The 26,908-nt window shown below is 45.1% G+C and overlaps 1 protein-coding gene across 4 annotated transcripts in view; it reads left to right on the top strand.

Moving 5' to 3' along the window:
* LOC115179825 (sodium-driven chloride bicarbonate exchanger) overlaps positions 1-26,908 on the top strand; it is a 35,461-nt gene that overhangs the window by 5,909 nt on the left and 2,644 nt on the right. For 2 of the 4 annotated variants that reach the window (XM_029741640.1, XM_029741642.1), the window contains 22 exons: positions 9,643-9,724; positions 11,534-11,689; positions 12,654-12,795; positions 12,885-13,045; positions 13,243-13,431; positions 14,739-14,827; positions 15,284-15,441; positions 15,617-15,704; positions 15,835-15,981; positions 16,680-16,774; positions 18,238-18,412; positions 18,759-18,892; positions 19,601-19,846; positions 21,417-21,522; positions 23,313-23,474; positions 23,998-24,111; positions 24,277-24,438; positions 24,923-25,174; positions 25,320-25,562; positions 25,818-25,940; positions 26,078-26,145; positions 26,425-26,538. In XM_029741640.1, coding sequence (XP_029597500.1) covers positions 9,643-9,724; positions 11,534-11,689; positions 12,654-12,795; positions 12,885-13,045; positions 13,243-13,431; positions 14,739-14,827; positions 15,284-15,441; positions 15,617-15,704; positions 15,835-15,981; positions 16,680-16,774; positions 18,238-18,412; positions 18,759-18,892; positions 19,601-19,846; positions 21,417-21,522; positions 23,313-23,474; positions 23,998-24,111; positions 24,277-24,438; positions 24,923-25,174; positions 25,320-25,562; positions 25,818-25,940; positions 26,078-26,145; positions 26,425-26,538 — 3,206 coding nt within the window. Of the gene's footprint in view, positions 1-12; positions 184-9,642; positions 9,725-11,533; positions 11,690-12,653; positions 12,796-12,884; positions 13,046-13,242; positions 13,432-14,738; positions 14,828-15,283; positions 15,442-15,616; positions 15,705-15,834; positions 15,982-16,679; positions 16,775-18,237; positions 18,413-18,758; positions 18,893-19,600; positions 19,847-21,416; positions 21,523-23,312; positions 23,475-23,997; positions 24,112-24,276; positions 24,439-24,922; positions 25,175-25,319; positions 25,563-25,817; positions 25,941-26,077; positions 26,146-26,424; positions 26,539-26,814; positions 26,854-26,908 lie in introns of those variants that run through there. The other 2 variants (XM_029741641.1, XM_029741643.1) reach the window with 2 other exon arrangements.

The following is a 26,908-nucleotide window of genomic DNA, read 5'->3' as shown; positions in this document are numbered from 1 at the left end:
TATTTCAGAACACATCAGTCGCTAGTTGAGAGACCTCTACACGCCGTGCTCTTTGTTGGAAGCCATCTGACCATCTGTCGGTTTGATGAGAACATGTCGTTATCACAAAATTGGACATGAAGAGATTACTACGGTTCGTACTGTCCAAGGTGTAGGACCTGACCTAACATGAGGGGAATGCAGGTACTATCACTACTCACACAGGGACCAGCTGGTGTGTGTGTGTGTGTGTGTGTGTGTGTGTGTGTGTGTGTGTGTGTGTGTGTGTGTTGTTGCAACTGTGCCTGTTTGCATGCGTGTGTGTTTGTGCTCACTCCGGTTCTGAACAAAAATATAAACAAAAATATAAATGCAACAATTTCAAAGATTTTACTGGAATACAGTTCATATTATATATATATATATATATATTTTTATATATATATATATATATTTTTAACCTTTATTTAACTAGGCAAGCCAGGGACTGTAGTGACGCCTCTTGCACTGAGATGCAGTGCCTTAGACCGCTGTGCCACTCGGGAGCCCTTAGGAAATCAGTCAATTGAAATATATTCATTAGGCACTAATCTATAGATTTCACATGACTGGGCAGGGGTGCAGCCATGAGTGGGCCTGGGAGGGCATAGGCCTAGCCAATCAGAATTTGTTTTTCCCAACAAAATGGCCTCCTCAGAAGATCCTGCAGGTGAAGAAGCTGGATGTGGAGGTCCTGGGCTGGCCTGGTTACATGTGGTCTGCGGTTGTGAGGCCGGTTGGACGTACTGCCAAATTCTCTAAAACGACATTGAAGTCAGCTGACGGTAGAGAAATTCAATTATCAGGCAACAGTTCTGGTGGACATTCCTGCAGTCAGCATGCCAATTGCATGCTCCGCTCCCTCAAAACTTGAGACATCTGTGGTGTTGTGACAAAACTGCACATTTTAGAGTGACCTTTTATTGTCCCCAGCACAAGGTGCACCTGTGTAATGATCATGCTGTTTAATCAACTTCTTGATATGCCACACCTGTCAGGTAGATGTATTATCTTGGCAAATGATAAATGTTCACTAACAGGGATGTAAACAAATCTGTGCACAAAATTTGAGAGAAATAAGCTATTCGTGCGTATGGACGATTTCTGGGATTGTTTTTATATCTGCTCATGAAACATAGGACCAGTGTATATTACCTCATTTGTCATCACCTCCAAGCCTCCAGTGCTCCTTCATGGGTCTTCCTTTTAACCAATAGCAGTTAGTACAGCTTATCTAGAGTTTTGATTAGATGGTATATGCTGTAGCTACAAAGTGACTTTTTCGTAGCAGGTTAGGAGCACTTATGCAGCAGGTTAGGAGAATTACCCTAACCTTAACCCTTATCCTAACCATAAACTTAACCTTTACCCTAACCATTACTCTAACCCTTATTCTCAACCTAACCATAACCTAAGCAAGCAGTTGCTTATCAACAGTTTGTTGATAGTATGATGCTCTACAGATAGAAAATCTGGACCGAATTAGGTTAGGAAAAGGGTTAGGGTTAGCTAAAATGCTCTCCTAACCTGCTACGAAAAGTAACTTCTGGTGGTAGCTATACTCCCTTATCTAGGTCAGTTAGCTTCCTGGTGGTCCGACCCCTCTCAGATCTCAGGAAACACAGACTGACTTTGTTGATTCCTAAGGTCACAGTCACACTCACTCCATAATAGTCCATTGATGTCAGATTTCAGAACTCATTAGAATGAGTGGTGGCTGGTGGGGATACAGACTACTAGGTTATCCTGGGTCAGTTGTTGGGTCCCAGGGTTGGGGAATGATTTGGGTCAGTGGTGTATTGTATTGATAGGCTAGCTGGCTGGGGGAATGAAAGCGCCACCTGTGAAGCTGTAATTCTATTCCGTGCCACCTGCTGTTTGTAATCCATAAAGGGATTTTGGTTTTGGAGGCTTTTGGCCTGATTCTTGTTTTTTGTTGCTTTGTCACTGTCACAGAAAAAAATCTAGAAAAAGTACGATTTGACAGACAAAACCGGTAATCAAGTTACTGGAGTAAATAAAACAATTGTGTTAATATTCACTTTTGTACCTTTTCACTTTATAAAGAACGGGTGTCCTTGATGTTCTGGATTCATGGCAGGAAACCTGTTTACAGGGTTTTTTAGAGGACATGTTTTATTGTCACATACGCCGGATCGGTCCTGCGATAGACTAGCGCCCTGTCCAGGGGGAGTACTTGTACATCAATCTGCCTCACGCTACAGAAACAGGAGATAGACTCCTGCCTAATTGGCCGCTCTGGCTCGGACAAAGCTTACTTACTAAATAGACCACCGATTCCCCTCCCATCCCACCTCTACCGCCAAATCTGCATATCTATGTAAATATAAGCGTATTGGACGCAGTCCAGATTAAAAGGGGATTGTTGTAAACTTCAAGGAAATAGTAGGATAAAGCTCTTCCTTGTTCCTGTTCTGTTCGGGGCTCTGTTCAGGGATCTATTTTCAGGGCTATGTCCCAAATGGCCCTGTGGACCTACACTGCACAGATGATACATACAGTTAGTCAGCATGATAGGAAGGAGCAGAGTGCATCAGTGAGCAACACGTGTAGGGACATGGGGGAGGCTGCTGTAGCCCTGAACTGAATACCAAACAACTGTATGCGTTTCTCCTCCTCTGTCTCTTTCTGTCTCACAGAGAGACGCTTTAGGATAAGAATAAGACTACGCTTTCAGTAAATAGTCAAATGACACATAATAAATAATGGATAATTGCTGATGGGAAATGCAGAAAATGCAGCTACATGCCATTTCTAATGCATCTCTGTGGAGTGCATAGAGAACAGGAGAATAAGCCTGGGAATGGCCTTGGTGTTTAGTAAACAGAGAGGAGGAGGGAGAGAAGCCAATGGCAGGCGTCTTTCCAAGGTCAACCTTGAACTCGCCAAATGTGGAAATTAGATGTCAAGCTCCTCGTCCTCCTTTGGTTTTCAGTCCAGGGCTACAGCAGCTTCCCCTTTCCCCTACATGATGTCAACCTCCTCGTCCTCCTTTGGTTTTCAGTCCAGGGCTACAGCAGCTTCCCCTTTCCCCTACATGATGTCAACCTCCTCGTCCTCCTTTGGTTTTCAGTCCAGGGCTACAGCAGCTAAACCTTCCCCCTACATGATGTCAAGCTCCTCGTCCTCCTTTGGTTTTCAGTCCAGGGCTACAGCAGCTAAACCTTCCCCCTACATGATGTCAAGCTCCTCGTCCTCCTTTGGTTTTCAGTCCAGGGCTACAGCAGCTAAACCTTCCCCCTACATGATGTCAAGCTCCTCGTCCTCCTTTGGTTTTCAGTCCAGGGCTACAGCAGCTTCCCCTTCCCCCTACATGATGTCAACCTCCTGGTCCTCCTTTGGTTTTCAGTCTAGGGCTACAGCAGCTTCCCCCCTACATGTGTTGCTCCGCTCATTCCTATCAAGCTGACTAACTGCCTGCAGAACTAGGCCTGGATATGCGTTTGTTAGCGTATGCATGGTGTGTGCTCATTTCTCTGTGCATTTATGCGTGTGTGTGTGTGCGTGCGGGCATGGAGTGCAACTCCCACCTCGTGCTGGCTGCTCTGATGTCGTCACCAGGCAGAGAGCATGATAGGAGCTGATTTAGTCAGTGCTGAGTATATATCTTTCCAGGGTTAGATCCTGGGATTTACACATCTATGGCAAAAGGTTAGCATTTGTGGGGAGATGAAATCTGTGGCGGGGAAGCTCTCTCTGCCTCTCTTACATCAGTGTTCTGCAGCTCTGCAGCCTGCAGGAGATCCTGTCCCCACACCAGGCTATTAATAGATAGAGACAGAAACCTGCTGCAGGCCGGAGATGCTGTCTCATTTCTCAAACTGAACAGAAGACACGGAACACCACTCTGTCCTCCTACAGTGGTCCCGGCACAGAGAAAGACAGTTGGCGTTCTAGAAGGATTTATTGACCGCTTTTCTCATCATGTTGATCTAACGAGACTTCAACATGAATTCATGAGCAAGTCTCTGTTAAGATGGTGTTGTGGGGTCAGTGGTGGAGTCCTTTCATTGTTGTTATATCAGTTATTTCATTGTTGTTATATCAGACCAAACATTTTTCTCACGGGCAAGCATCCAGGGAGCAGGAGGTGGGGGGATTTCATTATGATGTCACTGAGAATGAGGGGATTTCCCAGGGGGCCATGGGTCCTCCTGTGGATAGCAGCAGAAGGGTCTGCCCCCGGTCACCCTTCACATTTCTCCAAGGGTGGTCTCTCGCGCTTCACACTCTGCTATGACAACCATACTGCCTGATAAATCGAATGGGTATATATGACAGTTTCGCCCTACACCACTGAATAAACAAAAATATGTATTTATGACTTTTTAAATTCCGTGCCCCACACCAAAGGAACTCTGGTTAGGATGTCTCTTTCTTTCTTTCTTTCATTCTTTCATTCATTCCTCTTTTAATGCTTCTTTCCACAGCCTCTATATTAGAGATCTCAGTCAGATTGTTTCAGCTGTGTATGTGGAAACAGCTTTGCTTGTGTCCGACTTCTCAGAAAATCATTGAGCACACTGACACTGCCCACATGATGGGTCAGTGGCCCATTCCTTGAAGCAAGACATCCAATATCACATTCACAAACAAACCAGCCCTGAAAACATTTGTATACTTTCTATTGATAATTCCTTGATCTCCATCTGTCTAGGAGAAATCACCCTCCTGAGACTGAGACTGTGTAATGTGATGTCTACGCCCACCCGGCCACAACCCACCCATCCCCACCACCATCTGTCCAGACCATTCCCATGATCCTCTAGGCTCAGTCACATGGGCGTCCATGTGTGGGTGCCTCCTCCCTCTAGCAACCTGGCCTGGGCTAGCCTAATCTTCTTCAGCATCCAGGACTGGCAGTGTAGGACGTCTTTGATTGGTCTGTAGCCACAGTCATCCAGTCACGGGATGTGTATGTAATGGAATTTTATTCCCTGTATAGTGCACTGCTTTTGACCAGCATTCTAAATGAAATGCAGAAAATACACAATCATTTGTAATACTGTCCAGATTGATCTGAACTGCAAAGATGCTTCATATTTGACTTCTGTGGTATCATTTTGTTCTGTTAATAGGCTCTGGTTTCTTACCTGTGGGAACTGTGGTGTAGAGCCAGGGGCCAGGGACAGGGCCAGGGGCCAGGGCCAAGGCCATGGTTGCTCCAGTTGTGGGGTAAAGCCAGGGTCAGGGCCAGGGTCAAGGCCAGGGGGGCTTCCACCTTAACAACCTCTGCCTGGAGCTCAGCAGGCTGTAAACAGACAGAGCAGTGTAATAGCAGGACAACAACACATATAGCCAAACTAAACCTTTCATTTGTGACACCGCTCATTTTTATCCAATTATAATGCACCTAAACTGCTTCACATTTGACTTCTGTGGTATCATTTTGTTATGTTAATAGGCTCTGGTATCTTACCTTTGGAAGCGGTGGGGTAGAGCCAGTGTCCAGGGGGAGGTTCTGAGGTGCTTCCACCAGCTGCAGGCCTGAAAACATCAAAGAGTTCTAGAATTAAGCGTCATAATAGGAATAATACAGCCACTGTTATCTGTAGCTCATTTCCATGTCTGATGTATTACTAATACACTGTTGTTGTATGGTTCTACACCGTCTAACCGAAGTGCTGCAGATTCACTGTTTTCCAATCACGTTAAGTGCTGATTACATTCTAGTCTGATTAGTTTGTCAAATGATGCAATATGGAAAAGCTCAGCAGTGTCCAGAAATGATTTTGAGTGTAGCATTGACTTGTGCTCAGAGATGATTGTGAATGAAGTGTGGCTGATTACCAAAGGGAATTAACTAGCATTACTCGGCATCTGTGGCGATAGCCCTGACTCTCATGTTTTACCAGCTTACCACTGGCACCCAGCACCTCCTATGTCACCTCATGTTATTTGGCAAAACGATTAAGCCTACAACCCCCTGGACAGAAACATGTTATTTTGGGAACACTCACTAAGCGAATAGTACATAGACACAGTATAAATGCACGCACACACACACACACATATGCGGGAAGACCCATTTGCGGCCAAGCGTTTACTTCCTGACTGATGTCTTGAGATGTTGCTTCAATATATCCACATAATTTCCCTTCCTCATGATGCCATCTATTTTGTGAAGTGCACCAGTCCCTCCTGCAGCAAAGCAACTCCACAACATGATGCTGCCACCCCCGTGCTTCACGGTTGGGATGGTGTTCTTCGGCTTGCAAGCCTCCCCCTTTTTCCTCCAAACATAACCATGGTCATTATGGCCAAACAGTTCTATTTTTGTTTCATCAGACCAGAGGACATTTCTCCAAAAAAGTACAATCTTTGTCCCCATGTGCAGTTGCAAACCGTAATCTGGCTTTTTTATGGCGGTTTTGGAGCAGTGGTTTCCTCCTTACTGAGCGGCCTTTCAGGTTATGTCGATATAGGACTCGTTTTACTCTGATATAGATACTTTTGTACCTGTTTCCTCCAGCATCTTCACAAGGTCCTTTGCTGTTGTTCTGAGATTGATTTGCACTTTTCGCACCAAAGTATGTTTATCTCTAGGAGACAGAACGCGTCTCCTTCCTGAGCGGTATGACGGCTGTGTGGTCCCATGGTGTTTGTACTTGCATACTATTGTTTCTATAGATGAACGTGGTATCTTCAGGCGTTTGGAAATTGCTCTCAAGGATGGACCAGACTTGTGGAGGTCTACAATTTTCTTTCTGAGGTTTTGCCTGATTTCTTTTGATTTTTCCATGATGTCAAGCAAAGAGGCACTGAGTTTGAAGATAGGCCTTGAAATACATCCACAGGTACACCTCCAATTGACTCAAATGATCAGAAGCTTCTAAAGCCATGACAGCATTTTCTGGAATTTTCCAAACTGTTTAAAGGCACAGTCAACTTAGTGTATGTAATCTTCTGACCCACTGGAATTGTGATACAGTGAATTATAAGTGATATAATCTGTCTGTAAACAATTGTTGGAAAAGTTACTTGTGTTATGCACAAAGTAGATGTCCTAACCGACTTGACAAAACTATAGTTTGTTAAAACTTCTCATGGCTTGAATCCCGTTAGCGGTATCGATATGATGACAGCCAGTGAAAGTGCAGGGCGGCAAATTCAAAATAACAAAAATCTCATAATTATTAAAATTCCTCAAACATACAAGTATTATACACAATTTTAAAGCTTTACATCTTGTTAATCCAGCCACAGTGTCTGATTTCAAAAAGGCTTTACGGCGAAAGCAAAACATATGATTATGTTAGGTCAGCGCCTACACACACAAAAACACAGCCATTTTCCAGCCAAAGAGAGGAGTCACAAAAAGCAGAAATAGAGAGAAAATGAATCACTAACCTTTGATGATCTTCATTAGATGACACTCATACGACTTCATGTTACACAATACATGTATGTTTTGTTTGATAAAGTTCATATTTATATACAAAAATCTCCAGTGATTTAAATAAAATCTCCGGTGATTTAAATATTTAAATATCCGGTGATTTACAGAAATACTCATCATAAATGTTCATGAAAATACAAGTGTTATACATGGAACTTTAGATAAACTTCTCCTTAATGCAACCGCTGTGTCAGATTTCAAAAAAGCTTTACCGAAAAAGCAATAATCTGAGTACGGCACTCAGACACAAAAACATGCCAAGCAATATATCCGCCATGTTGGAGTCAACAATAGTCAGAAATAGTATCATAAATATTCACTTACCTTTGATGATCTTCATCAAAATGCACTCCCAGGAATCCCAGGTCCACAATAAATGTTTGTTTTGTTTGATAAAGTCCATCCTTTATGTCCAAATACCTCCTTTTTCTTCGCGCCTTCAGTTCACAAATCCAGGTGAGACGAAAACTCAAACATTTCCATTACAGTTCGTAGAAACATGTCAAACGATGTATAGAATCAATCTTTAGGATGTTTTTATCGTAAATCCGCAATAAAGTTTCAACCGGAGAAATCCGTTGTCTTCAAAAAATGCTATGGAACTGAGGTTCCTCTCACGTGAGCGCGCATGCCTGAGGCTCATGCCCTGCTGGCAGTGTTCTGACTCCAGTAGCTCTTATTCATCATCACTTTACAGTAGAAGCCTCAAACAAGGTTCTAAAGACTGTTGACATCTAGTGGAAGCCTTGGGAAGTGCAAAATGACCCCACAGACACTGTAGTTTGGATAGGGAATTAATTGAAGTCCTACAGACCACATTTTTTCTCAGGTTTTTGCATGCCATATGAGTTCTGTTATACTCACAGACATCATTCAAACAGTTTTAGAAACTTCAGAGTGTTTTCTATCCAAATCTACTAATAATATGCATATCTTAGTTCCTGGGAGTGAGTAGCAGGCAGTTTACTCTGGGCACGTCAGTCATCCAAGCTACTCAATACTGCCACCATCCATAAGAAGTTTAACAAGAAATTTGTGGAGTGGTTGAGAAACGAGTTTTAAAGATCCCACCCTAAGTGTATGTAAACTTCCGACTTCAACTGTATGTGCGTGTGCGTGGGGTCGAGGGTCTCAGAGAGTATATACACACACACACACACACACACACACACACACACACACACACACACACACACACACACACACACACACACACACACACACCATCAACCCTCTGAGACCCTCGACCCCACAACCAGTATTTCTCCTACAACAATCCTAGCCATTATCAGGACAGTCTGTTGGGTCAACAACAGTGTTCCTCTCGGCAGCTGTGTGAGAGTCAGTCTTTTTCTGACCACACGCATGAGGGGAAGCATCCTTGTAAAAAAAGAAAAACGGGACTAAAACAATAAAGCTATCTGGGTAGTCAGGGAACGTGAATTCATAAAAATTGTGATTGGCCACATTAGTTGCCATGGTGACTGATGAAGTTAGCCTCATGAAGCTGCTGTGTGTTTATTTAAAGACTCATCCTCTTGCAGCAGGAGGAAGGCAGGACGCCAGAGGCCTGTTATATAAGAGTTGTGGCTTTTTTAAAATTCAAATGTGGCTCTATGTAGGGAATGGTCGTTTTGACATGCTGGAATGGTCACTGGGACAAATTCACCACTCGTGTGTTAGGCCCGTTAAAAAAACAGCACTCTGAGCTTTTTCTGTGAAAATCTCTTGATGTGCAAAGGAATGGTTCTCTTTATACTGTACATACTGTAAATACATGTGCATATTAAGTCGTTTGGACCATGATAGTTTGTTGGTGATGTGGACACCAAGGAATTGAAACTCTCGACCCGCTCCATTACAGCCCCGTCGATGTTAATGAGGGCCTTATCGGCCCGACTTCATCTTTCTCTCTCTCTCTCTCTCTCTCTCTCTCTCTCGCTTTCTCTCTCTCTCTTCTCTCCCCTCTCTCTCTCTCCCCTCTCTCTTTATCTTTATCTCGCTCTCTCTTTCTCTCTCTCTTTCTCTCTCCCTCTATCTTTATCTCTCTTTCTCTTTCTCTCATCGTTCTCTCTCTTTCTCTTTCTCTTTCTCTTTCTCTCTCTCTCTCTCTCTCTCTCTCTCTCTCTCTCTCTCTCTCTCTCTCTCTCTCTCTCTCTGTCTCTGTCTCTGTCTCTGTCTCTCTCTGTCTCTGTCTTCTATAGAGGACTGATGAGGAGGCGGTCCTGGACAGAGGGGGCACTCGCTCCATGCTCAACACCAACTTTGAGAAGGAGGAGCTGGAAGGTGAGTCAACATTAATAGCTTAAGGGATGCATCTCAATCAGTCTAAACCGGCTTTCTCCCCTTGTCTCCACCTCTACCTAACCCTATTCTGCTTTTACATAGTCTGTGACTTCATATCACTTATGGGTGGAAGGAGAAGACACAAGTAGACAAGGACCGGGAGCAGGTTAAGAAAACTGGGATGCACCCTGTGACCTTTCTCAAACACTCACGGTTGCCATGATTATTTGTTCTGCCTGCAGTGGAAGCTGTGTCACTGTATTTACTCTGGTGTAGTATTCCCTGATGCCCCATAAGGAGAACCTATGGATTTGTGAGAGAGGACACTGTAGTGAAAACAGGGAATACACACACACACACGAACGCAATAATGTTTAATACGTGTGCCACTTTCATGCCACAGAGAGCAGGATGGGAGAGAACAGACGTTCCATCACACCCGGAAGTTCACAGGCGTGAGGGATGTTGTGCTATTTTTAGAGAGAACCTCCCATCTTGGCTCACAGACTGTAAGCTCCAGCCAGGGTCCTCCGGGGTCCTCAGTGTTTCAACCAGGCATGTCCTAGGCTGCCCTATTGTCTTTCATAATAGTCTCTACGACACATTCAAAGGGAGATATACTCTATTGCACTGTGATATACCATGTTAGTTGTTTTGTTGATGTCAGTGTGTTGCCGGCTGACTCAGAGATTCATGTTGTTGTTGTTGTGACTGTAACAGGCCACACGCTAAGGCTGTCACACATGACGTTTCAGGGAGACATATTGCGAGAATCATCCTGTCCTTGACTTACTGCCTTAGTTTTTCAGCATGGTTGTTTTTGTTAAACAGTAGTAGTGCTGTTAGAGCAGGCCTGAAGCTAGGGACAGAGATATGACAGAGAGATGAGTGGCCAGGGTCTTGTCCATGTCACCATGTGCACCCTAGCTCTCCCAGAGCTGGTTTGAGACCTATAGGGCAGGCCATTTTGGAGTCAGCATAGATTATGCTCACCCTGGCAGAGAGCGAGAGAGAGTAAGGAACAGGGAAGAGAGTGTGGCATATAACGAGGGAGAGAGAAAGATGGAGGGGGGAGTGAGAACGAGAAAGGGTGTGTTATCATTGCAGTGCTTCAGTATTTCATTTCCAGCTGACACTAAATTGTAATTTATTTATACATTTTTTTACCCCCTTTTTCTCCCCAATTTTGTGGTATCCAATTGTTAATAGTTACTGTCTTGTCTCATCGCTACAACTCCCGCACGGACTCGGGAGAGAGCCATGCGTCCTCCGAAACACAACCCAACCAAGCCACACTTCTTCTTGACACATTTCACATCCAACCCGGAAGCCAGCCGCACCAATGTGTCAGAGGAAACACCGTACACCTGGCGACCTGGTCAGCGTGCACTGCGCCCGGCCCACCACAGGAGTCGCTAGTGCGCAATGAGACAAGGATATCCCTGCCGGCCAGACCCTCCCTAATCCCTAACCCTCCCTAATTATGCGCCGCCCCATGGGCCTCCCGGTCGCGGCCGGCTGCGACAGAGCCTGGGCTCGAACCCAGAGTCTCTGGCGGCACAGCTAGCACTGCGATGCAGTGCCTTAGACCACTGCACCACCAGGGAGGCCACAATTGTCATTTATTTTGTATGAATCTGGCCCAAGTGATTTTTTTTCTCCATCAGGCCCCTGCGTTTTAACGAATGCATCACATTTTAAAAGTACATTTTAGTAAATGCACTTATTGTTGGCCCTGTGGTTGTAGGCCCTATATTTCTGGGGTTATAGTGATTGTAGTTTGATGCCACGCTTTCATCGTGTCCCCAGGCCACCGGACCCTTTACATCGGGGTCCACGTTCCCCTGGGGAGGAAGTCCCACCGACGTCACCGTCACCATGGCGGCCACAACAAAAACAGCAGGAAGAGATCCAAAGAGAGGGAATCTGGGGTGGACGGCGATGGCAGAGAATCACCCTCCCACAGTAAGTCTATGGGGGGAGTGTGCTGCAAAGAAGGTTCCCTGAGAAAATGTGACCAAACCACACTCTTTGAAAAAAGGGTTCCAAAAGGCTTCTTCAGCTGTCCTCATAGGAAAACCCTTTTTGGTTCCATGTAAAACCCTTTTTGGTTCCGTGTAGAACCATTTTGGTTTCCTTGCGGAACCCTCTGTGGAAAGGGTTTCCACATGAAACCCAAACCGGTTCTATTTGGAACCAAAAGGGTTTTACCTGGAACCAACAAGGGTTTTACCTGGAACCAACAAGCCCCCCCCCCCCCCCCCCCCCCCAAAAAAAGAATTCTATGGGGGCAGTGTACTGACAAAATGTTCCCTGTGAAAATGTGTGACTTGTCATTTGTTCTTGTTTCTCCATCATTGACACTAGCCAGGTCCCAGATCTCTCTTGCCAACTATCATTAATGAGCCAAAAGAGAACAGAAGATGCGATCCTGATTCAATAACGCAATGGTTATGCAAATATTGGAATTCTATTTCTTCTCAAGTTACTAAGCAACTGCCATTTGTCTGTCCTGACAAATAGTTGCTAGCTCATGTCAAATTTCTTAAACTAAATCGGTGACCCCGCACAAAATCTGTCTGCATAATGAACGTTGAGATTGCCGCGAGGCCAGACCGTTGGCAAGAGTGCAGAACAGACTGGCACCCAGGCTACATTGATTGGCGTCTCTTCACACCACTTCTCTGCACTCCTCTCTCTCGCTCTCTCTTTCTCTCTCTTGCTCTCTCTTTCTCTCTCTTTTTTATCCCTTTCGTTCTCTCTCTCTTTTTCTCTCTCGCTCTCTCTCTTTTTCTTTCTCTTTCTCTCTCATTCTTTCTCTCTTTCTCTCTCCACCCTCTTTCTCTCTTTCTCATTTTCCACCCTCTCCCTTTCTTGCCCTCTCTCCACACCCCCAACTCTCTCCTCCTCCTCCACTACCCCTCTACAGCAGACACTCCTGCCCAGAGGGTGCAGTTCCTGCTGGGGACAGAGGATGGTGATGAGGAGCACATATCTCACGCCCTCTTCACTGAGCTGGATGAGATCTGCCTGAGAGAGGGCGAGGACGCAGAGTGGAAGGAGACCGCCAGGTAACCAATCGCACGACCCGCTCCAGCTCCGCAGCCAATCAGGTGTCCGTTTTCGCCTTATGCGTATCTGTGTGTGTGTGTGTGTGTAGGTGGCTGAAGTTTGAGGAGGACGTGGAGGATGGAGGCGAGCGTTGGAGCAAGCCCTACGTAGCCACCCTGTCTCTTCACAGCCTGTTTGAGCTGAGGAGCTGCATCCTCAACGGCACCGTGCTGCTGGACATGAGGGCCAACTCACTGGAGGAGATCGCCGGTACGTAGAGTGGTGCTGGAGTGGAGGGTGGCCAGAAGGTTGCCGATTCAAATCCGAAGGTTGACGGGGAAAATCTGGCGGGAGTGAGTCTGCAACTGGAGAGTTACTGGAGTTAGAATATCAGGGGCCAACTACTGCCGTTGTGCCCTTGAGCAAGGCACTCAACCCCTAACCAATCGATGTATGTTTTCTCTCAGATATGGTCCTGGACCAGCATGAGGTGTCGGGCGCGGTGGGGGAGGATGTGAGGAGGAGGATCCGTGAGGCGCTCCTGAAGCAGCACCACCACCAGAACCACAAGAAGCTGGCCAACCGCATCCCCATTGTACGCTCCTTCGCCGACATCGGCAAGAAGCATTCCGAGCCCCACTCCATGGACAAGAACGGTGAGCTAACCAACTAACCAGGTCACACACCAACCAACCAACCAATCACACACCAACCAACCAACCAATCACACACCAACCACAGTATTGTGGCTTTTCTGATTGTTGTGCTGTATTGTCTCTGTGTGACTTGCTGTGTTGTCTGATTAATATCTCAACTACTATCTACATTCTCTCCTTTTGTGAGTGTGTGTATGTGAGTGTGTGTGTGTGTGTCTGTGAGTGTGTCTGTGAGTGTGTGTGTGTGTGTGTCTGTGAGTGTGTGTGTGTCTGTGAGTGTGTGTGCGTCTGTGAGTGTGTCTGTGTGTGTGTGTCTGTGTGAGTGTGTGTGCGTCTGTGAGTGTGTCTGTGTGTGTGTGTCTGTGAGTGTGTCTGTGAGTGTGTGTGTGTGTGTGTGTCTGTGAGTGTGTGTGTGTCTGTGAGTGTGTGTGCGTCTGTGAGTGTGTCTGTGTGTGTGTGTCTGTGTGAGTGTGTGTGCGTCTGTGAGTGTGTCTGTGTGTGTGTGTCTGTGTGTGTGTGTGTGTCTGTGAGTGTATCTGTGTCTGTGAGTGTGTCTGTGTCTTTGTGTGTGTGTGTCTTTATGTGTGTGTGTCTATGTGTGTGTGTGTCTGTGCATGTTTGTGCATCTGTGCATGCTTGTTTGCATGTATATATGTGTGTATATATATGTCTGCTTGTGTCTGTGTGTTCGTTTGCACATCCAGTCAACAGCTCCCTCCTCTTTTGCACCTTTAAGACGAAGACACCCCCCAAGACTGATACAAACACACGCAGACAGAACCTTCAGACAGGCCTTCTCCTGTCTGAAGGCTCCTGCAGAGCACAGTTTGCTTCAGCTTCCACCAGGTTGTTGTCCAGGGTTACTGCCTTATCCCAACAATGGACCCAGACCAGGAGATCTATACAGGCAACGAGATAGGACGCCTATAGTCTAGTCTGAGACTGGGCCTTTCTCAAATGGAACTCATTTAGATGTTGCAAATACAAAACCAATCATAATCCACTTCATTACCTCCTGTACATCCATTAATAATCTCCATGTGTTTTCTCTAACCTCTTGGGCAGTACCAAACCTTCAAAAGTAAAATAGTACTACTTGCAAATTCAACTTACAAAGTGCATCGTTTTGATCACAAAGACTATCGTCAAGGCCTCATTCCTTCATTAATCTAGGTAGGATTAATCAATTGATGAATTCCATCTAGATTATAGTGTTACACTGAAAGCCTTAATCTGAATACTGTGCAGGATGTTGTCCAGTGAGAGTGACTAACAGGCTGGCTCTTTCCTGTCCTGATGTCTCCCAGGTCAGACTGTCTCTCCCCAGTCCCAGCCAGCCACCACAGAGGGCAAGGAACATGTCAGCCGGGAGAACAGCCATGTGGACTTCAGCAAGTTAAGGCCCCACTCACCGAGCCTGGTCGCACCATTATTTGTATGTTCTGTATAGCCAACTCCTATGGTTGTTGTAATACCTAGGTTGGCTTCCAGGCTACCAGGTCACCCAAAAGTTTCCACTAAGCACAATGCTACTTTTCATCGACATACAGTACATTAGCAAGTAGCTACATTACTGTGACTATGCTAACCACCAGTTAGTATGTGTTAGACCAGTGCATTTACTATGCTGTGTGACCCACTCAAAGCGTTTAGCCATTTCTCTGTAGCTCAATGAATAATAAACCCACTGATTCTAGTCACAACCCAGTATCTAGCCAAACATCTGCTGTAGCCTATATATGACAGATTTCTCAGTGGGCCTATCCATGATCCCCTGGCTTTCATTTCAGTCCACCCTATTTAGCATAATTTCCTATCTCCTATTAGCTAAATAGGATTATCATGTCTGTAGATTGACCTCCACTTCATGAAGAAGATTCCGCCCGGTGCAGAGGCATCCAACATCCTGGTGGGGGAGCTAGAGTTCCTGGAGCAGCCCGTGGTGGCCTTTGTCCGTCTGTGTCCCGCCGTGCTGCTCAATGGCCTGGCTGAGGTCCCCATCACCACCAGGTCAGACACACACGCTCTCATTTCATTATTGTTTAATGATGATTGCAGTTAATACTATGAATTTTATTTGTTCGTAACTAAATTGGGATTGGTGTTTTTGCATTGGGTAAGTTCCTGAGTGGATGCACTCTATTTAGGTAAAACCATGGTTAAAACCTTCTGTGTTCTCCCTCAGGTTCCTGTTCATTCTGCTGGGGCCTCTGGGAAAAGGACCACAGTACCATGAGATTGGCCGATCCATCGCAACTCTGATGACAGACGAGGTAAGTAGCCACGTTGCAGTAGTCCTGTGTGTACTTTTCCATGCGTGGTCTTTGGTTATGTTAGCCAAGTTTAATAACAGCTCATGACGACACCTACAGGTTAACTCCATTCCCTCTCTGCCCCTCCAAGGTGTTCCATGACGTGGCGTATAAAGCCAAGGACAGAAACGACCTGGTGGCCGGCATCGATGAGTTCCTGGACCAGGTGACTGTGTTGCCACCCGGGGAGTGGGACCCCTCCATCAGGATAGAGCCGCCAAAAAACGTGCCCTCTCAGGTGAGCCTCTTCCTGGTGGTGTCTATGACATCACCCCTAACCAAAGACTTATTTTGAGATGCTCTGACCCTGTTTAAAAAAAAATGTATTTCACCTTTATTTAACCAGGTAGGCTGGTTGAGAACAAGTTCTCATTTACAACTGTGACCTGGCCAAGATAAAGCAAAGCAGTGCGACACAAACAACAACACAGAGTTACACATGGAATAACAAACATACAGTCAATAATACAATAGAAAAAGTCTATATACACAGTGTGTGCAAATGAGGTAAGATAAGGGAGATAAGGCAATAAATAGGCCATAGTGGCTAAATAATTACAATATAGCAATTAAACACTGGTGTGATAAATGTGCCATGTACCTGTGCCATCATCTGTTAGTTTGCTTCTAACTGCATCACTGGCTAAACCCAATCTGAATTGTGCTCGGATTTAACGGCTGGTGTACCCCAAGGACATGTTCTAAATCCCTTCTGAATCCATTTGTTTTGTTTTTCTATAATCAGCTGTTTTTGGTACGTGCCTCACGGCTTGTCCTTAAAAAAGCAGTCCCGTGTTGTTGGAAGGAATGTTTTGCCTGACAGGCTAATTTAGGCCAATTCCTACTAGTGGAGATGCATTGGAAATAAATTATATTGCTATTTTTGGCAAATAAATATTTATTTTCCATCCGACCTCTGAACTCTTTACCACACAGGAAAAGCGCAAGGTCCCTCCTCTACCGAACGGAGATCTAGGAGAAGCAGAGGAACCTGGTGGCCATGGAGGCCCAGAGCTACAGCGCACAGGAAGGTAGGTTTGAGTGTGTGTGTGTGTGGTGGTTGTGAGTTGAAGGTTGGTGTGTGTGTTTGGGCTGAGATTAGGCCGGCAAGCACTGTGAGTGTGATCTACAGCACTGTGAGTGTGATCTACAGCACTGTGAGTGTGATCTACAGCACTGTGAGTGTGATCTACAGCACTGTGAGTGTGATCTACAGCACAGTGAGTGTGATCTACAGCACTGTGGACCATCTAAGGTCCTCTCTGTCTTTGTCTTTCAGTCCTCTGTTTGTCTCCCCCCCGGCTCTCCCTGTCCCCAGCAGTACATCAGGCCACCCTTTAAAAAAAACACACATCCTTATGGGTCTCTCTCGTTCCTCAAGCTCTGCGTTCACAAAAAGAGCTGTGATTGATTCAGTGTGATACATGGATTTGGAATCATCCATGCATACTTTCCTACATAAGACCAGCATCACTTATTAAAATGTGCCTCGACAACCCTGGCGAAAACCCTTTAGCTATTTTGATAACACTTCATTGTACAATTTGATGTCCACATATAATGCACTAACTGTGTGCATTAACTAAGGGCCGATTTTGAATCTTTTATTATTAAGCTGTTATTAGTTCATCATGCAATCATGTCCACTTATAATACGAGCACAACGTGTGCTGACCTGAATCTGTTTTATAGGCTATAATTAGTTTAATAGTTAATAGCCTACAGCATTCGCTCATAAGCAATTTGATCCTGTAAATAAAGTGTTGCCTAACCTCTGAAAATGCCTAATAAATACTTAACAGTGCAAAATAATGGATGAAATCATGAAGTATTAGTATCTTATTAGCAGTAGCTTATGAGTACTTACGGACACTCACAATACAGTGTTACAACTTTAGTAACAATACTTTATTGTAGGTGTCATGTGTTTTGGGTATCTACAGTAGTGTAGTAGAGTGTATATAGCGTGAGGAGAAAGCTGTAGTAGTGTAATACAGTATATTTAGAGGGAGGCAGTAGGCTATGTGTAGTTGTAGTAAGTGCATACTGTATGTCGTGGGTTTTTAAGTGATGTAGTTGTAAGGGATGCTCCCTGCTACAGTAGGTCTCTGAGGAACTCATCCTGATGTGTACAGTAGATTGGCCCGCAGCCCAGTTCTGCTGTGAGCCATGATCTCCCGGAGGGCCGTAGCGTAGCATCCATCCCCGCTCGGCTGAATTACCACTCAGTCATGCCCACCGTTACCCCGGCAACCGCCTCTGGCTAGGTCGCCACGTGCTTCCTCTAACATCTGAATGTTTCCCCTCTCCATCCCTCCTCCTAGTGTGTGGCCTGTGGGAACATGTTAAAAAAAAAGAAACATTTAAAAACACTATGGTGCATACATTTTTCCATTGAAACTGAAAAATGAAAGGGAACACAGATTTGACTCCTTTTACTTCATATGGTATTTGATGCTGGTTCACTAAGGTGGTGTGTGTGTGTCATGTCCAGGTTCTTTGGAGGGTTCTTCATGGACATCAAGCGCAAGGCGCCCCACTACCTGTCTGACTACACGGACGCTTTGAGCCTGCAGTGTCTGGCCTCCTTCCTTTTCCTCTACTGTGCCTGCATGTCTCCTGTCATCACCTTCGGAGGACTGCTGGGGGAAGCCACCGAGGGACGCATAGTAAGGCACACCGCTCATACCACATGACACGCAGCGGCTTTGCGGCGTTAACAACATGTTATCCCGAATGGCAGAAGGACAGACTATCTGAAGGCCTACTTCATGTGTTTGTTGGTTTTGGATTTCTGATGGAGTTCTGCACAACAATAAAGCACTTTTATATTCACACGTTAGGTAAGCACGATGGTATCCTGATGACGCTGAACTAAACGGAGAGCTGTATCCCCTAGTAGATAACCAACTTCAACAATTAAAGACTGCATAGACTCACAAGTGTGGTTGTAATGAAAGTGCTATGTAACCTGCGGTCCATTAACCCATTACTGTCACTTCCCCTTTTGGCCAGAGTGCAATTGAGTCGCTGTTCGGAGCCTCCATGACGGGGATAGCCTACTCCCTGTTCGCTGGGCAGCCTCTCACCATCCTAGGCAGCACGGGCCCTGTTCTAGTGTTTGAGAAGATTCTCTTCAAATTCTGCAAGTGAGTTTTCCCCCATTTCAGATACGTTGTCTTAGGTGCTCTCATCACTGTGACGTGTCTGCAGTACATTGTTCCTGGCATGTAGGAAGACTTTAAATGTATGGGTTGTTCTAAGGTTGTGTGTGTGTGTGTGTGTGTCCCCGTGTGTGTGTCGCTCATGTGAAAATCGGTGACAACCTCAGCCCAAGAAGAAATGTCCTTTTGGGCTAATAGTTAAGACGTTGGTCTTCCGAGTGGGAGATGGGGGTTCGCGTCCCACCAGTTACACGTGTGTGTGTTTGTCAACAGGTACTATGACTATGACTATATATGCGAACAGATCTGGAAGCAGGCTAATTGGAAATATATTGGCAGCCAGTGTTAGATACAATGTCTGTAGCACTGTACCAGTGACATTTCATATGGACGGCTCCACTATAAATATATTTCATGTCAGTGACTCCATTTCCTCTCTGTAAAGATTTGGACAGAGTCAAAGTGCGTGCATGAGTGACTGGCTCATGCTGAATCATGTCTCTGTGAACCCAGTCATTCATGAGTGACTGGCTCATGCTGAATCATGTCTCTGTGAACCCAGTCATTCATGCACGCTCGCACTTTGGATTGCAGTCACATATTGTGTGTGTGTGTGTGCGTGTGTCCATGTATGTAGGCATGACCGGGCATGACTCGCGTCCCACCAAGTTACACGTGTGTGTTTGTCCACAGAGACTATGACCTGTCCTACCTCTCCCTGAGGGCCTGTATCGGCCTGTGGACGGCGTTCCTCTGCCTGGTCTTGGTGGCCACAGACGCTAGCTCCCTGGTCTGTTACATCACCCGCTTCACAGAGGAGGCCTTCGCCTCGCTCATCTGCATCATCTTCATCTACGAGGCCCTGGAGAAACTCATCCACCTGGGGGAACACTACCCCATCAACATGAACAACAACCTGCAGAAACTCACCCAGTACTCGTAAGTCATGGAAATAGTATTAGTTAGTGGACCTAATACTCGTAAGTGGATCAAATAGTCATAGGTGGAACTAGTATTCCTCTAACTACCAGTACTTGTAAGTGCAACTAGTAAACTTAACTGTAGTACTCATAGGGGGAAGTAGTACTCCTTTAACTGCCAATAAATTAAACTAGTACTCTTAACCTGTAGTATAATATTATAAAAAAGGTGCTATCCAGAATCTAAAAGGGTTCTTTGGGTGTCCCCACGGGAGAACACTTTGAAGAACCCTTTTTGGTTCCAGGTTGAACCCTGTTGTTTCCAGGTAGAACTCTTTTGGGTACCATGTAGAACCCTTTCCACAGAGCGATTCTACATGGAACCCAAAATGGTCCTACCAAAAAGGGTTCTCCTATGGGGACAGCCAAAGAACCCTTTTGGAACCCTTTTTCTAAGAGTGTACTCATTAATGGAACCAGTTCCCCACTAACTACCGCTAATCTTAAGTGGAACTAGTAGTGGTAGGAGTAAATTGTACTTCTTTGTTTAAGTAGCATTCGTAAGTGTAAGTAGTGCTCCACCTACAATACTGCAGGTGGAAAACAGTCCAGTTTTTTGGGGGCCAAAACACAGACAGTAAACCAGAGTCCTGTACACAGTTTTAGTGTTAGCTAGCTACATCATCCAAGCACAGATGGGCAATATGGGCAGTTTATCCAGTTTTTCGGTAATGCTACAAGATTATTGCAGTAGGCTGAATAATCCCATGTGTAAACCCAGGGACATACATTAATACATGATGTAATTGTTCCAAGTCGATGTAATGTACGGTCAAGTTAATGTTTTCCGTACATTGGTGAAGTCATAGAGATGAATCCTTATGGGTCATTCCATGTCATTTCAGCAAGCCATGTCACCCACCATCTCAGAATGTTCTGAAATTGTTTCTGTAATTAGAAACAGATAATATTAACATTCCTGAACCATTATTTTGTCAAAATATAATTTGATCTCTGAGAAATTAAGCTAATTGATTGCACCCAAATTGGCTGTTATAATTTATAGGATTCATATAATCTTAAAAAAATATAGTACCTAACATCCGATTTGGACCATAATTCTTCCTAACAATGAGTAAGACATGAGGAATCCAATGAAAGCCATCCACGGAACCCCCACATCCCACACTAAACTCACCCCAACAACCAGTATACACTATCAGTTCTCTATGTCTGGCACGTAGTATGGAGCTGCTGCTTGGAGTATTGCTTCTTCATCCTTTGTAATGTATTCCCTGTGAATCTGGTGATGTCTTTTCCACACTGTTCAGAGAAATGAGTCATTGAAGTCACTTGCATTCTATACCATAAATTAGTGTGAACGTACCAAGTCTTGCCCACTAGGTGGCGCTTTTCCTGCTACTGCCACCACACCTTTTTATCCATTTTGCTTGTCTCTTGTGTTTATTAAATGGATCACAACATTTTCTTTGCTACTTTAGGTAGTGTGTGTGTGTGTGTTTACTGTGTGTGTGTGTGTGTGTGTGTGTGTGTGTGTACCCATGCATATGTGTGTTGTGCTCTGGCAGGTGTGCGTGTGTGGAGCCAAAGGATCCCAGCAACTCCACTCTGAGGTACTGGGAGGACAGGAACATCACCGCATCAGAGGTCAACTGGACCAGCATGGAGGTCAAGGTAAAGAGGGGTTTGAAGCCTAAAAGCTCTTGGGTTCAGGGGGATGAAGCCATGCTTTCTAAGGTCACTGACTACCTCGTTCTGTAGCGGAGCACCAGCTGCACTGTGCAATCATCACATGAACTTCTAGAGGTCAGTAGTATTACAGTGCAGTGCAGGGTCAGGCACCATGTGGGACTATTGACCAATAACCACCCCCTGAAGTAATATTGATACATGATTGTTGTCTCTACTTTCTTGCCCTTTGTGCTGTTGTCTGTGCCCAATAATGTTTGTGCCGTGTTTTGTGCTGCTACCATGTTGTGCTGCTGTGATGTTGTGTTGCTACCATGTTGTTGTCCAGTTGTGTTGCTACCATGCTGTGTTGTCATGTGTTGCTGCCTTGCTATGTTGTTGTCTTAGGTCTCTCTTTATGTAGTGTTGCGGTGTCTCTCTTTATGTAGTGTTGTGTTGTCTCTCTCTATGTAGTGTTGCGGTGTCTCTCTTGTCGTGTTGTAGTATTTGTATTTTATTTTTAATCCCAGCCCCCATCCCCGCAGGAGGCCTTTTGCCTTTTGGTAGGCCGTCATTATAAATAAGAATTTGTTCTTAACTGACTTGCCTAGTTAAATGTGTAAAATGTAGCTAACACTCCTTACTCAATTACTTCTAAAACATCACTCATCAGCAAATTGCTACACATATTATATTGTATAAATAAAGTGTATTTGTGATGGTGAAATAGCTATCCCCTGGAGGGGGGGCGTGAGGCTATAGGGATAGTACAATGTGTTTCCCCAGAGGGAACAGAACAGCGTGACAGGATTAAAGACATGTAGGCAGGATTTCAACAGGATTTAACCATGTACAGTCACCATAGAGAAACAGTCACCGTAGAGCATTCTTTATGCACATCTGCACACACACACACGCATGCACACACACACACACACACACACTATGTGATTGCAATCCAAAGTGCATGCGTGCGTGCATGAATGACTGGGTTCACACAGACATGGTTCAGCATTGGCCAGTCACTTTTGCACTTTGGTTCTGTCGGAATCAGTGCACAGAGGACATGAAATATATTTATAGTGGAGCCATTCCTATGACATGTCAGTGGTGGAGTACTACAGAATATAACCACTGTGCAGCATGTACAAACATTTGACCTAACATTGAGTGTGCCAATGCATTTCCAGTTAGCCTGGTTCCAGATCTGTTAAGTGTGTAAAGCCTATGGTTGTGGCAACCGTACAGTAAGAGTTGGCTATCTGCAAACAGATCTGGGACCAGAGGCTAACTTCGACTGGGTCTTATTATCTTTCCTATCTAGGTAACTCATACCTTACAGTGGCCGTGTCCAAATACCCATACTTGCGTTCTAAATAGTAGACTTTTTGGGTATGCGAAAATATAAAGTTTTATTGTATGTGACATTTAAAAAAATGTGTACGCTTTAAATGGCAGGATGTCAGACTCAGTTTGGCTTTTCATCAAGTTGAATTTGCTGCACACTATTGAGGAAGAGAACTGTCTTTTCACATCCACGTGTGTTTGACAACAGCTGATAATCAGAATAGGGGATGCGCTCTACAAACATAAACAAATAGTGGGGAACAAGCGCGATTGTGCATTAGAGGATGACTTCTCAGTATGGATGAGTAGTGTGTTGATATTTGTATGTAGTACTGTTAGTACACAGTATGTAGTTGTAGTAGGCAAGACGGCCAGTCTATCCTGTTAACTTCATAGGAAATATATGGGGTATGGAGTTCCACTCACATATCTCTCTGTCTCTGCTGTAGGAGTGCTTTGTGTTCCGGGGGGAGTTTGAGGGCAGCGCCTGTGGCCCCCACGGACCCTACATTCCTGACGTCCTCTTCTGGTCCGTGGTCCTCTTCTTCTCTACTGTCTTCATGTCCGCTTTCCTCAAGGAGTTCAAGACCAGCCGCTACTTCCCCACCAAGGCACGTCCAACTACACCGCATGCTTCCTGAGTTCAAGGAATGTGGACCGGTAGCCACATTTGCAGGGATTTCAATGATATTTGATTGATTGATGCTTGTCCCTTAATCTCTCAGACTTTGGTGAATGTATCAGTGTTCAACCGCCTACTGGTGTGTCATAATATGAGAATCTACCCATTCTATTTCAATGATGTGTCAATGAGTGCTGTGTGCCGCATGAGGAAGAATAGATTTTCCAGTATATTGATGCCTCCTTGTGGCATCTAAGAGATCCTACACTTACTTGCACTTTATTATCATAATGATTATGATTATTTGCCTTTATTTAACCAGGTAAGTCATTGAGAACACATTGTCTTTTACAACGACGACCTGAACAAGATAGATGTGAACAACCGTGCAGACAAGTGAAGACGTTACGGACAAAGCAGACAATTCACTTGGATTCAAATGACACTGAGCAATAGGAGATTGGCCATAAGCTCAGTTCCTAGTTTCACTGTGAGTATCTCTTGCTCTTCAGGTGAGAGCCCAGATCAGTGACTTTGCAGTCTTCATCACCATCCTCACCATGGTCCTAGTGGACTATGCCCTGGGAATCCCCTCACCCAAACTGCAGGTCCCCAACAAGTTCAAGGTGAGTACACACACACACACACACACACACACACACACACACACACACACACACACACACACACACACACACACACACACACACACACACACACACACACACACACACACACACACACACACACACACACACACAAATTATGATCATGTTCACTCCCTCCCACAGCCAACCAGAGACGACCGTGGTTGGATAGTGAACCCAATAGGACGCAACCCGTGGTGGACCACTATAATCGCGGTCCTCCCTGCGCTGCTCTGCACCATCCTCATCTTCATGGACCAACAGATCACAGCTGTTATCATCAACAGGAAGGAGCACAAACTGAAGGTAATGGCTGCCAATTCAAGTCATTCTACTGTCAGCTTTCACTGCTATACGATGGTAAAAAATGATCACAGCTAAAATGTGAAATTGAAAATGTAACAGGTCATTATGACAATATAATGAACAGTCAAAGCCCTAAGCCCTTTTCCCAGCCACCGTGCTTCTACACCTGCATTACTTGCTGTTTGGGGTTTTAGGCTGGGTTTCTGTACAGCACTTTGAGATATCAGCTGATGTAAGAAGGGCTATATAAATACATTTGATTTGATTTAAAGGCTTATTCTATTTTGGGGGACTATTTAATTTCTGTCCCATTTGGCTATGGCTGCCATTTCAACTAAAGCCTTGCATACTGTTCCTCATTTCTCCATAACTAAAGATCTGAACAGTATATCTCCTTATTGTTGATGTATTATAGACTATGTATACTGCCTGTATATCTGCAATATGGATTCTATAACCCCACATCTCTGGTTCCCATCAACAGAAGGGCTGTGGCTACCACCTGGACCTGTTTGTGGTGGGGGTGATGCTGGGGGTGTGTTCTGTGATGGGCCTGCCCTGGTTCGTGGCAGCCACCGTGCTCTCCATCTCCCACGTCAACAGCCTGAAGCTGGAGTCAGAGTGCTCGGCCCCCGGGGAACAGCCCAAGTTCCTGGGGATCAGAGAGCAGCGCTTCACCGGCCTCATGATCTTCCTACTCATGGGCTGCTCCGTCTTCATGACCTCTGTCCTCAAGGTGAGGGAGGTGCGAGGTCAAAGGGCAGACCTCAGCTATACATGAGATCAGTTACAACACACTTTAGCACAGTCATGCGCACGTGCATGAGCATACATACAGTAACTGTTGAAGACTAAATGGAGCGCTGTCTGTCTGTTTCCAGTTTATCCCCATGCCTGTACTGTATGGAGTGTTCTTGTACATGGGAGCGTCCTCGCTGAGAGGTATCCAGTTCTTTGACCGTCTCAAGCTGTTTGGCATGCCGGCCAAGCACCAGCCAGACTTCATCTACCTGAGACACGTCCCCCTGAGGAAGGTCCACCTCTTCACCATCATCCAGCTCAGCTGCCTGGTCTTGCTGTGGGTCATCAAGACCTCAAATTATGCCATCGTCTTCCCCATGATGGTAACGTGTGTGTGTGTGTGGACGGTGGGGTTGTGTTTGGGTGGGTAGGGTGGGCGTGTAGGTGTGTGTGCGTGCGTGCACGAGAGATTGAGAAAGAGATGTTATGTCTGAGTATGTTGGCATTTATTTAGCTTTGATATTTAATTCGGTATTCACCTTAATCTTTACGTACAGCAGGTACAGCATGTGTCGATGTCATTCGCCACACTTCGTTGACAGGAGGAGAATGTAAGGAGAGTTGCTTCTCTCCTCTAGGTGTTGGCTCTGGTGTTCATCCGTAAGCTTCTGGACTTCATGTTCACCAAGAAGGAGCTGAGCTGGCTGGACGACCTGATGCCCGAGTGGAAGAAGAAGAAACTAGAGGAAGGAGAAGAAGAGGTATACAGTACTTGGTGCTCTTAAACATATTGAAGTCATACAGATATGTCAGCACATTATGAGTCTATCAGTCGTCTGGGCTTGTGGTGCATTGGTGTGTGATTTAACAGTCACTTTCTTCATTTCTCTCTCTCCAGGAGGAGCCCAGTATTATAGTGGAGGAGGAGGAAGGGATAGTTACTTTGCCACTGGAAGGAAATTACAAGTAAGTCCAACTAACGAAACATCCAGAGACTGTGGGCACTAAAAAGTTTGTTTAAAAAAAACCCGGTACAGGTTTTGGTGACTATCTATTAAGAGGGCCATGTTGCGAATGTGTTGTGTCAATACCGAGGCACAAGCACACTTTTTTAGTGGCAGCCATAGAAAACACGATTTCAGCGAATTCAAGATCGGGGCCTAATCATCAACACATTTCAGAGGATGTCTTGACCATGAGAACATGCAGTGACTGACCGAGCATCCTTGGTTTTGTGTTTTGTAGGAGCGATCCCGCCACAGTGAACATTTCCGATGAGATGTCCAAAGGCTCCTTTGGGAACGTTTGGAATAGTATTAGTCCCAGTGACAACTCCAAGAAGGATCCAAGCTCCAAAAGGTTTGGAATGTCCACCAATCAATCAATTAATACAAACCTTTCACCAAAAATGCTATTTCATCTATTTATTGGACCTGTATATTAGCCACAGGCCATTTACTTGTCCAATCTCAACTACTGTCCTGTTTTCTATTGTTCATGGGGTGAATACTGTAAAACATATTTAATGTGGATATCAAAAGGTGGATTTTGTCCTGCCCTTCCGTTGCAGAGATATAGATGCTCATTAACTTCTATCTTGACTCCTATCCTTTCTCATTCCATTCCCATCATAAGCTCCCCTTCCTAACCTCTCAGAAGCTCATTATCCCAAAGGTAAGTGAATCCCAATTCTCAATGGCATGGTGTTACATATCTTGTCCCTCCATTG

The sequence above is a fragment of the Salmo trutta genome, chromosome 39 (genome assembly GCF_901001165.1).
Source record: "Salmo trutta chromosome 39, fSalTru1.1, whole genome shotgun sequence".
Taxonomy (NCBI): Eukaryota; Metazoa; Chordata; class Actinopteri; order Salmoniformes; family Salmonidae; genus Salmo; species Salmo trutta.
The sequence above is the reverse complement of the archived record's forward strand: the minus strand, read 5'-3'. Positions and strand labels throughout refer to the sequence as shown.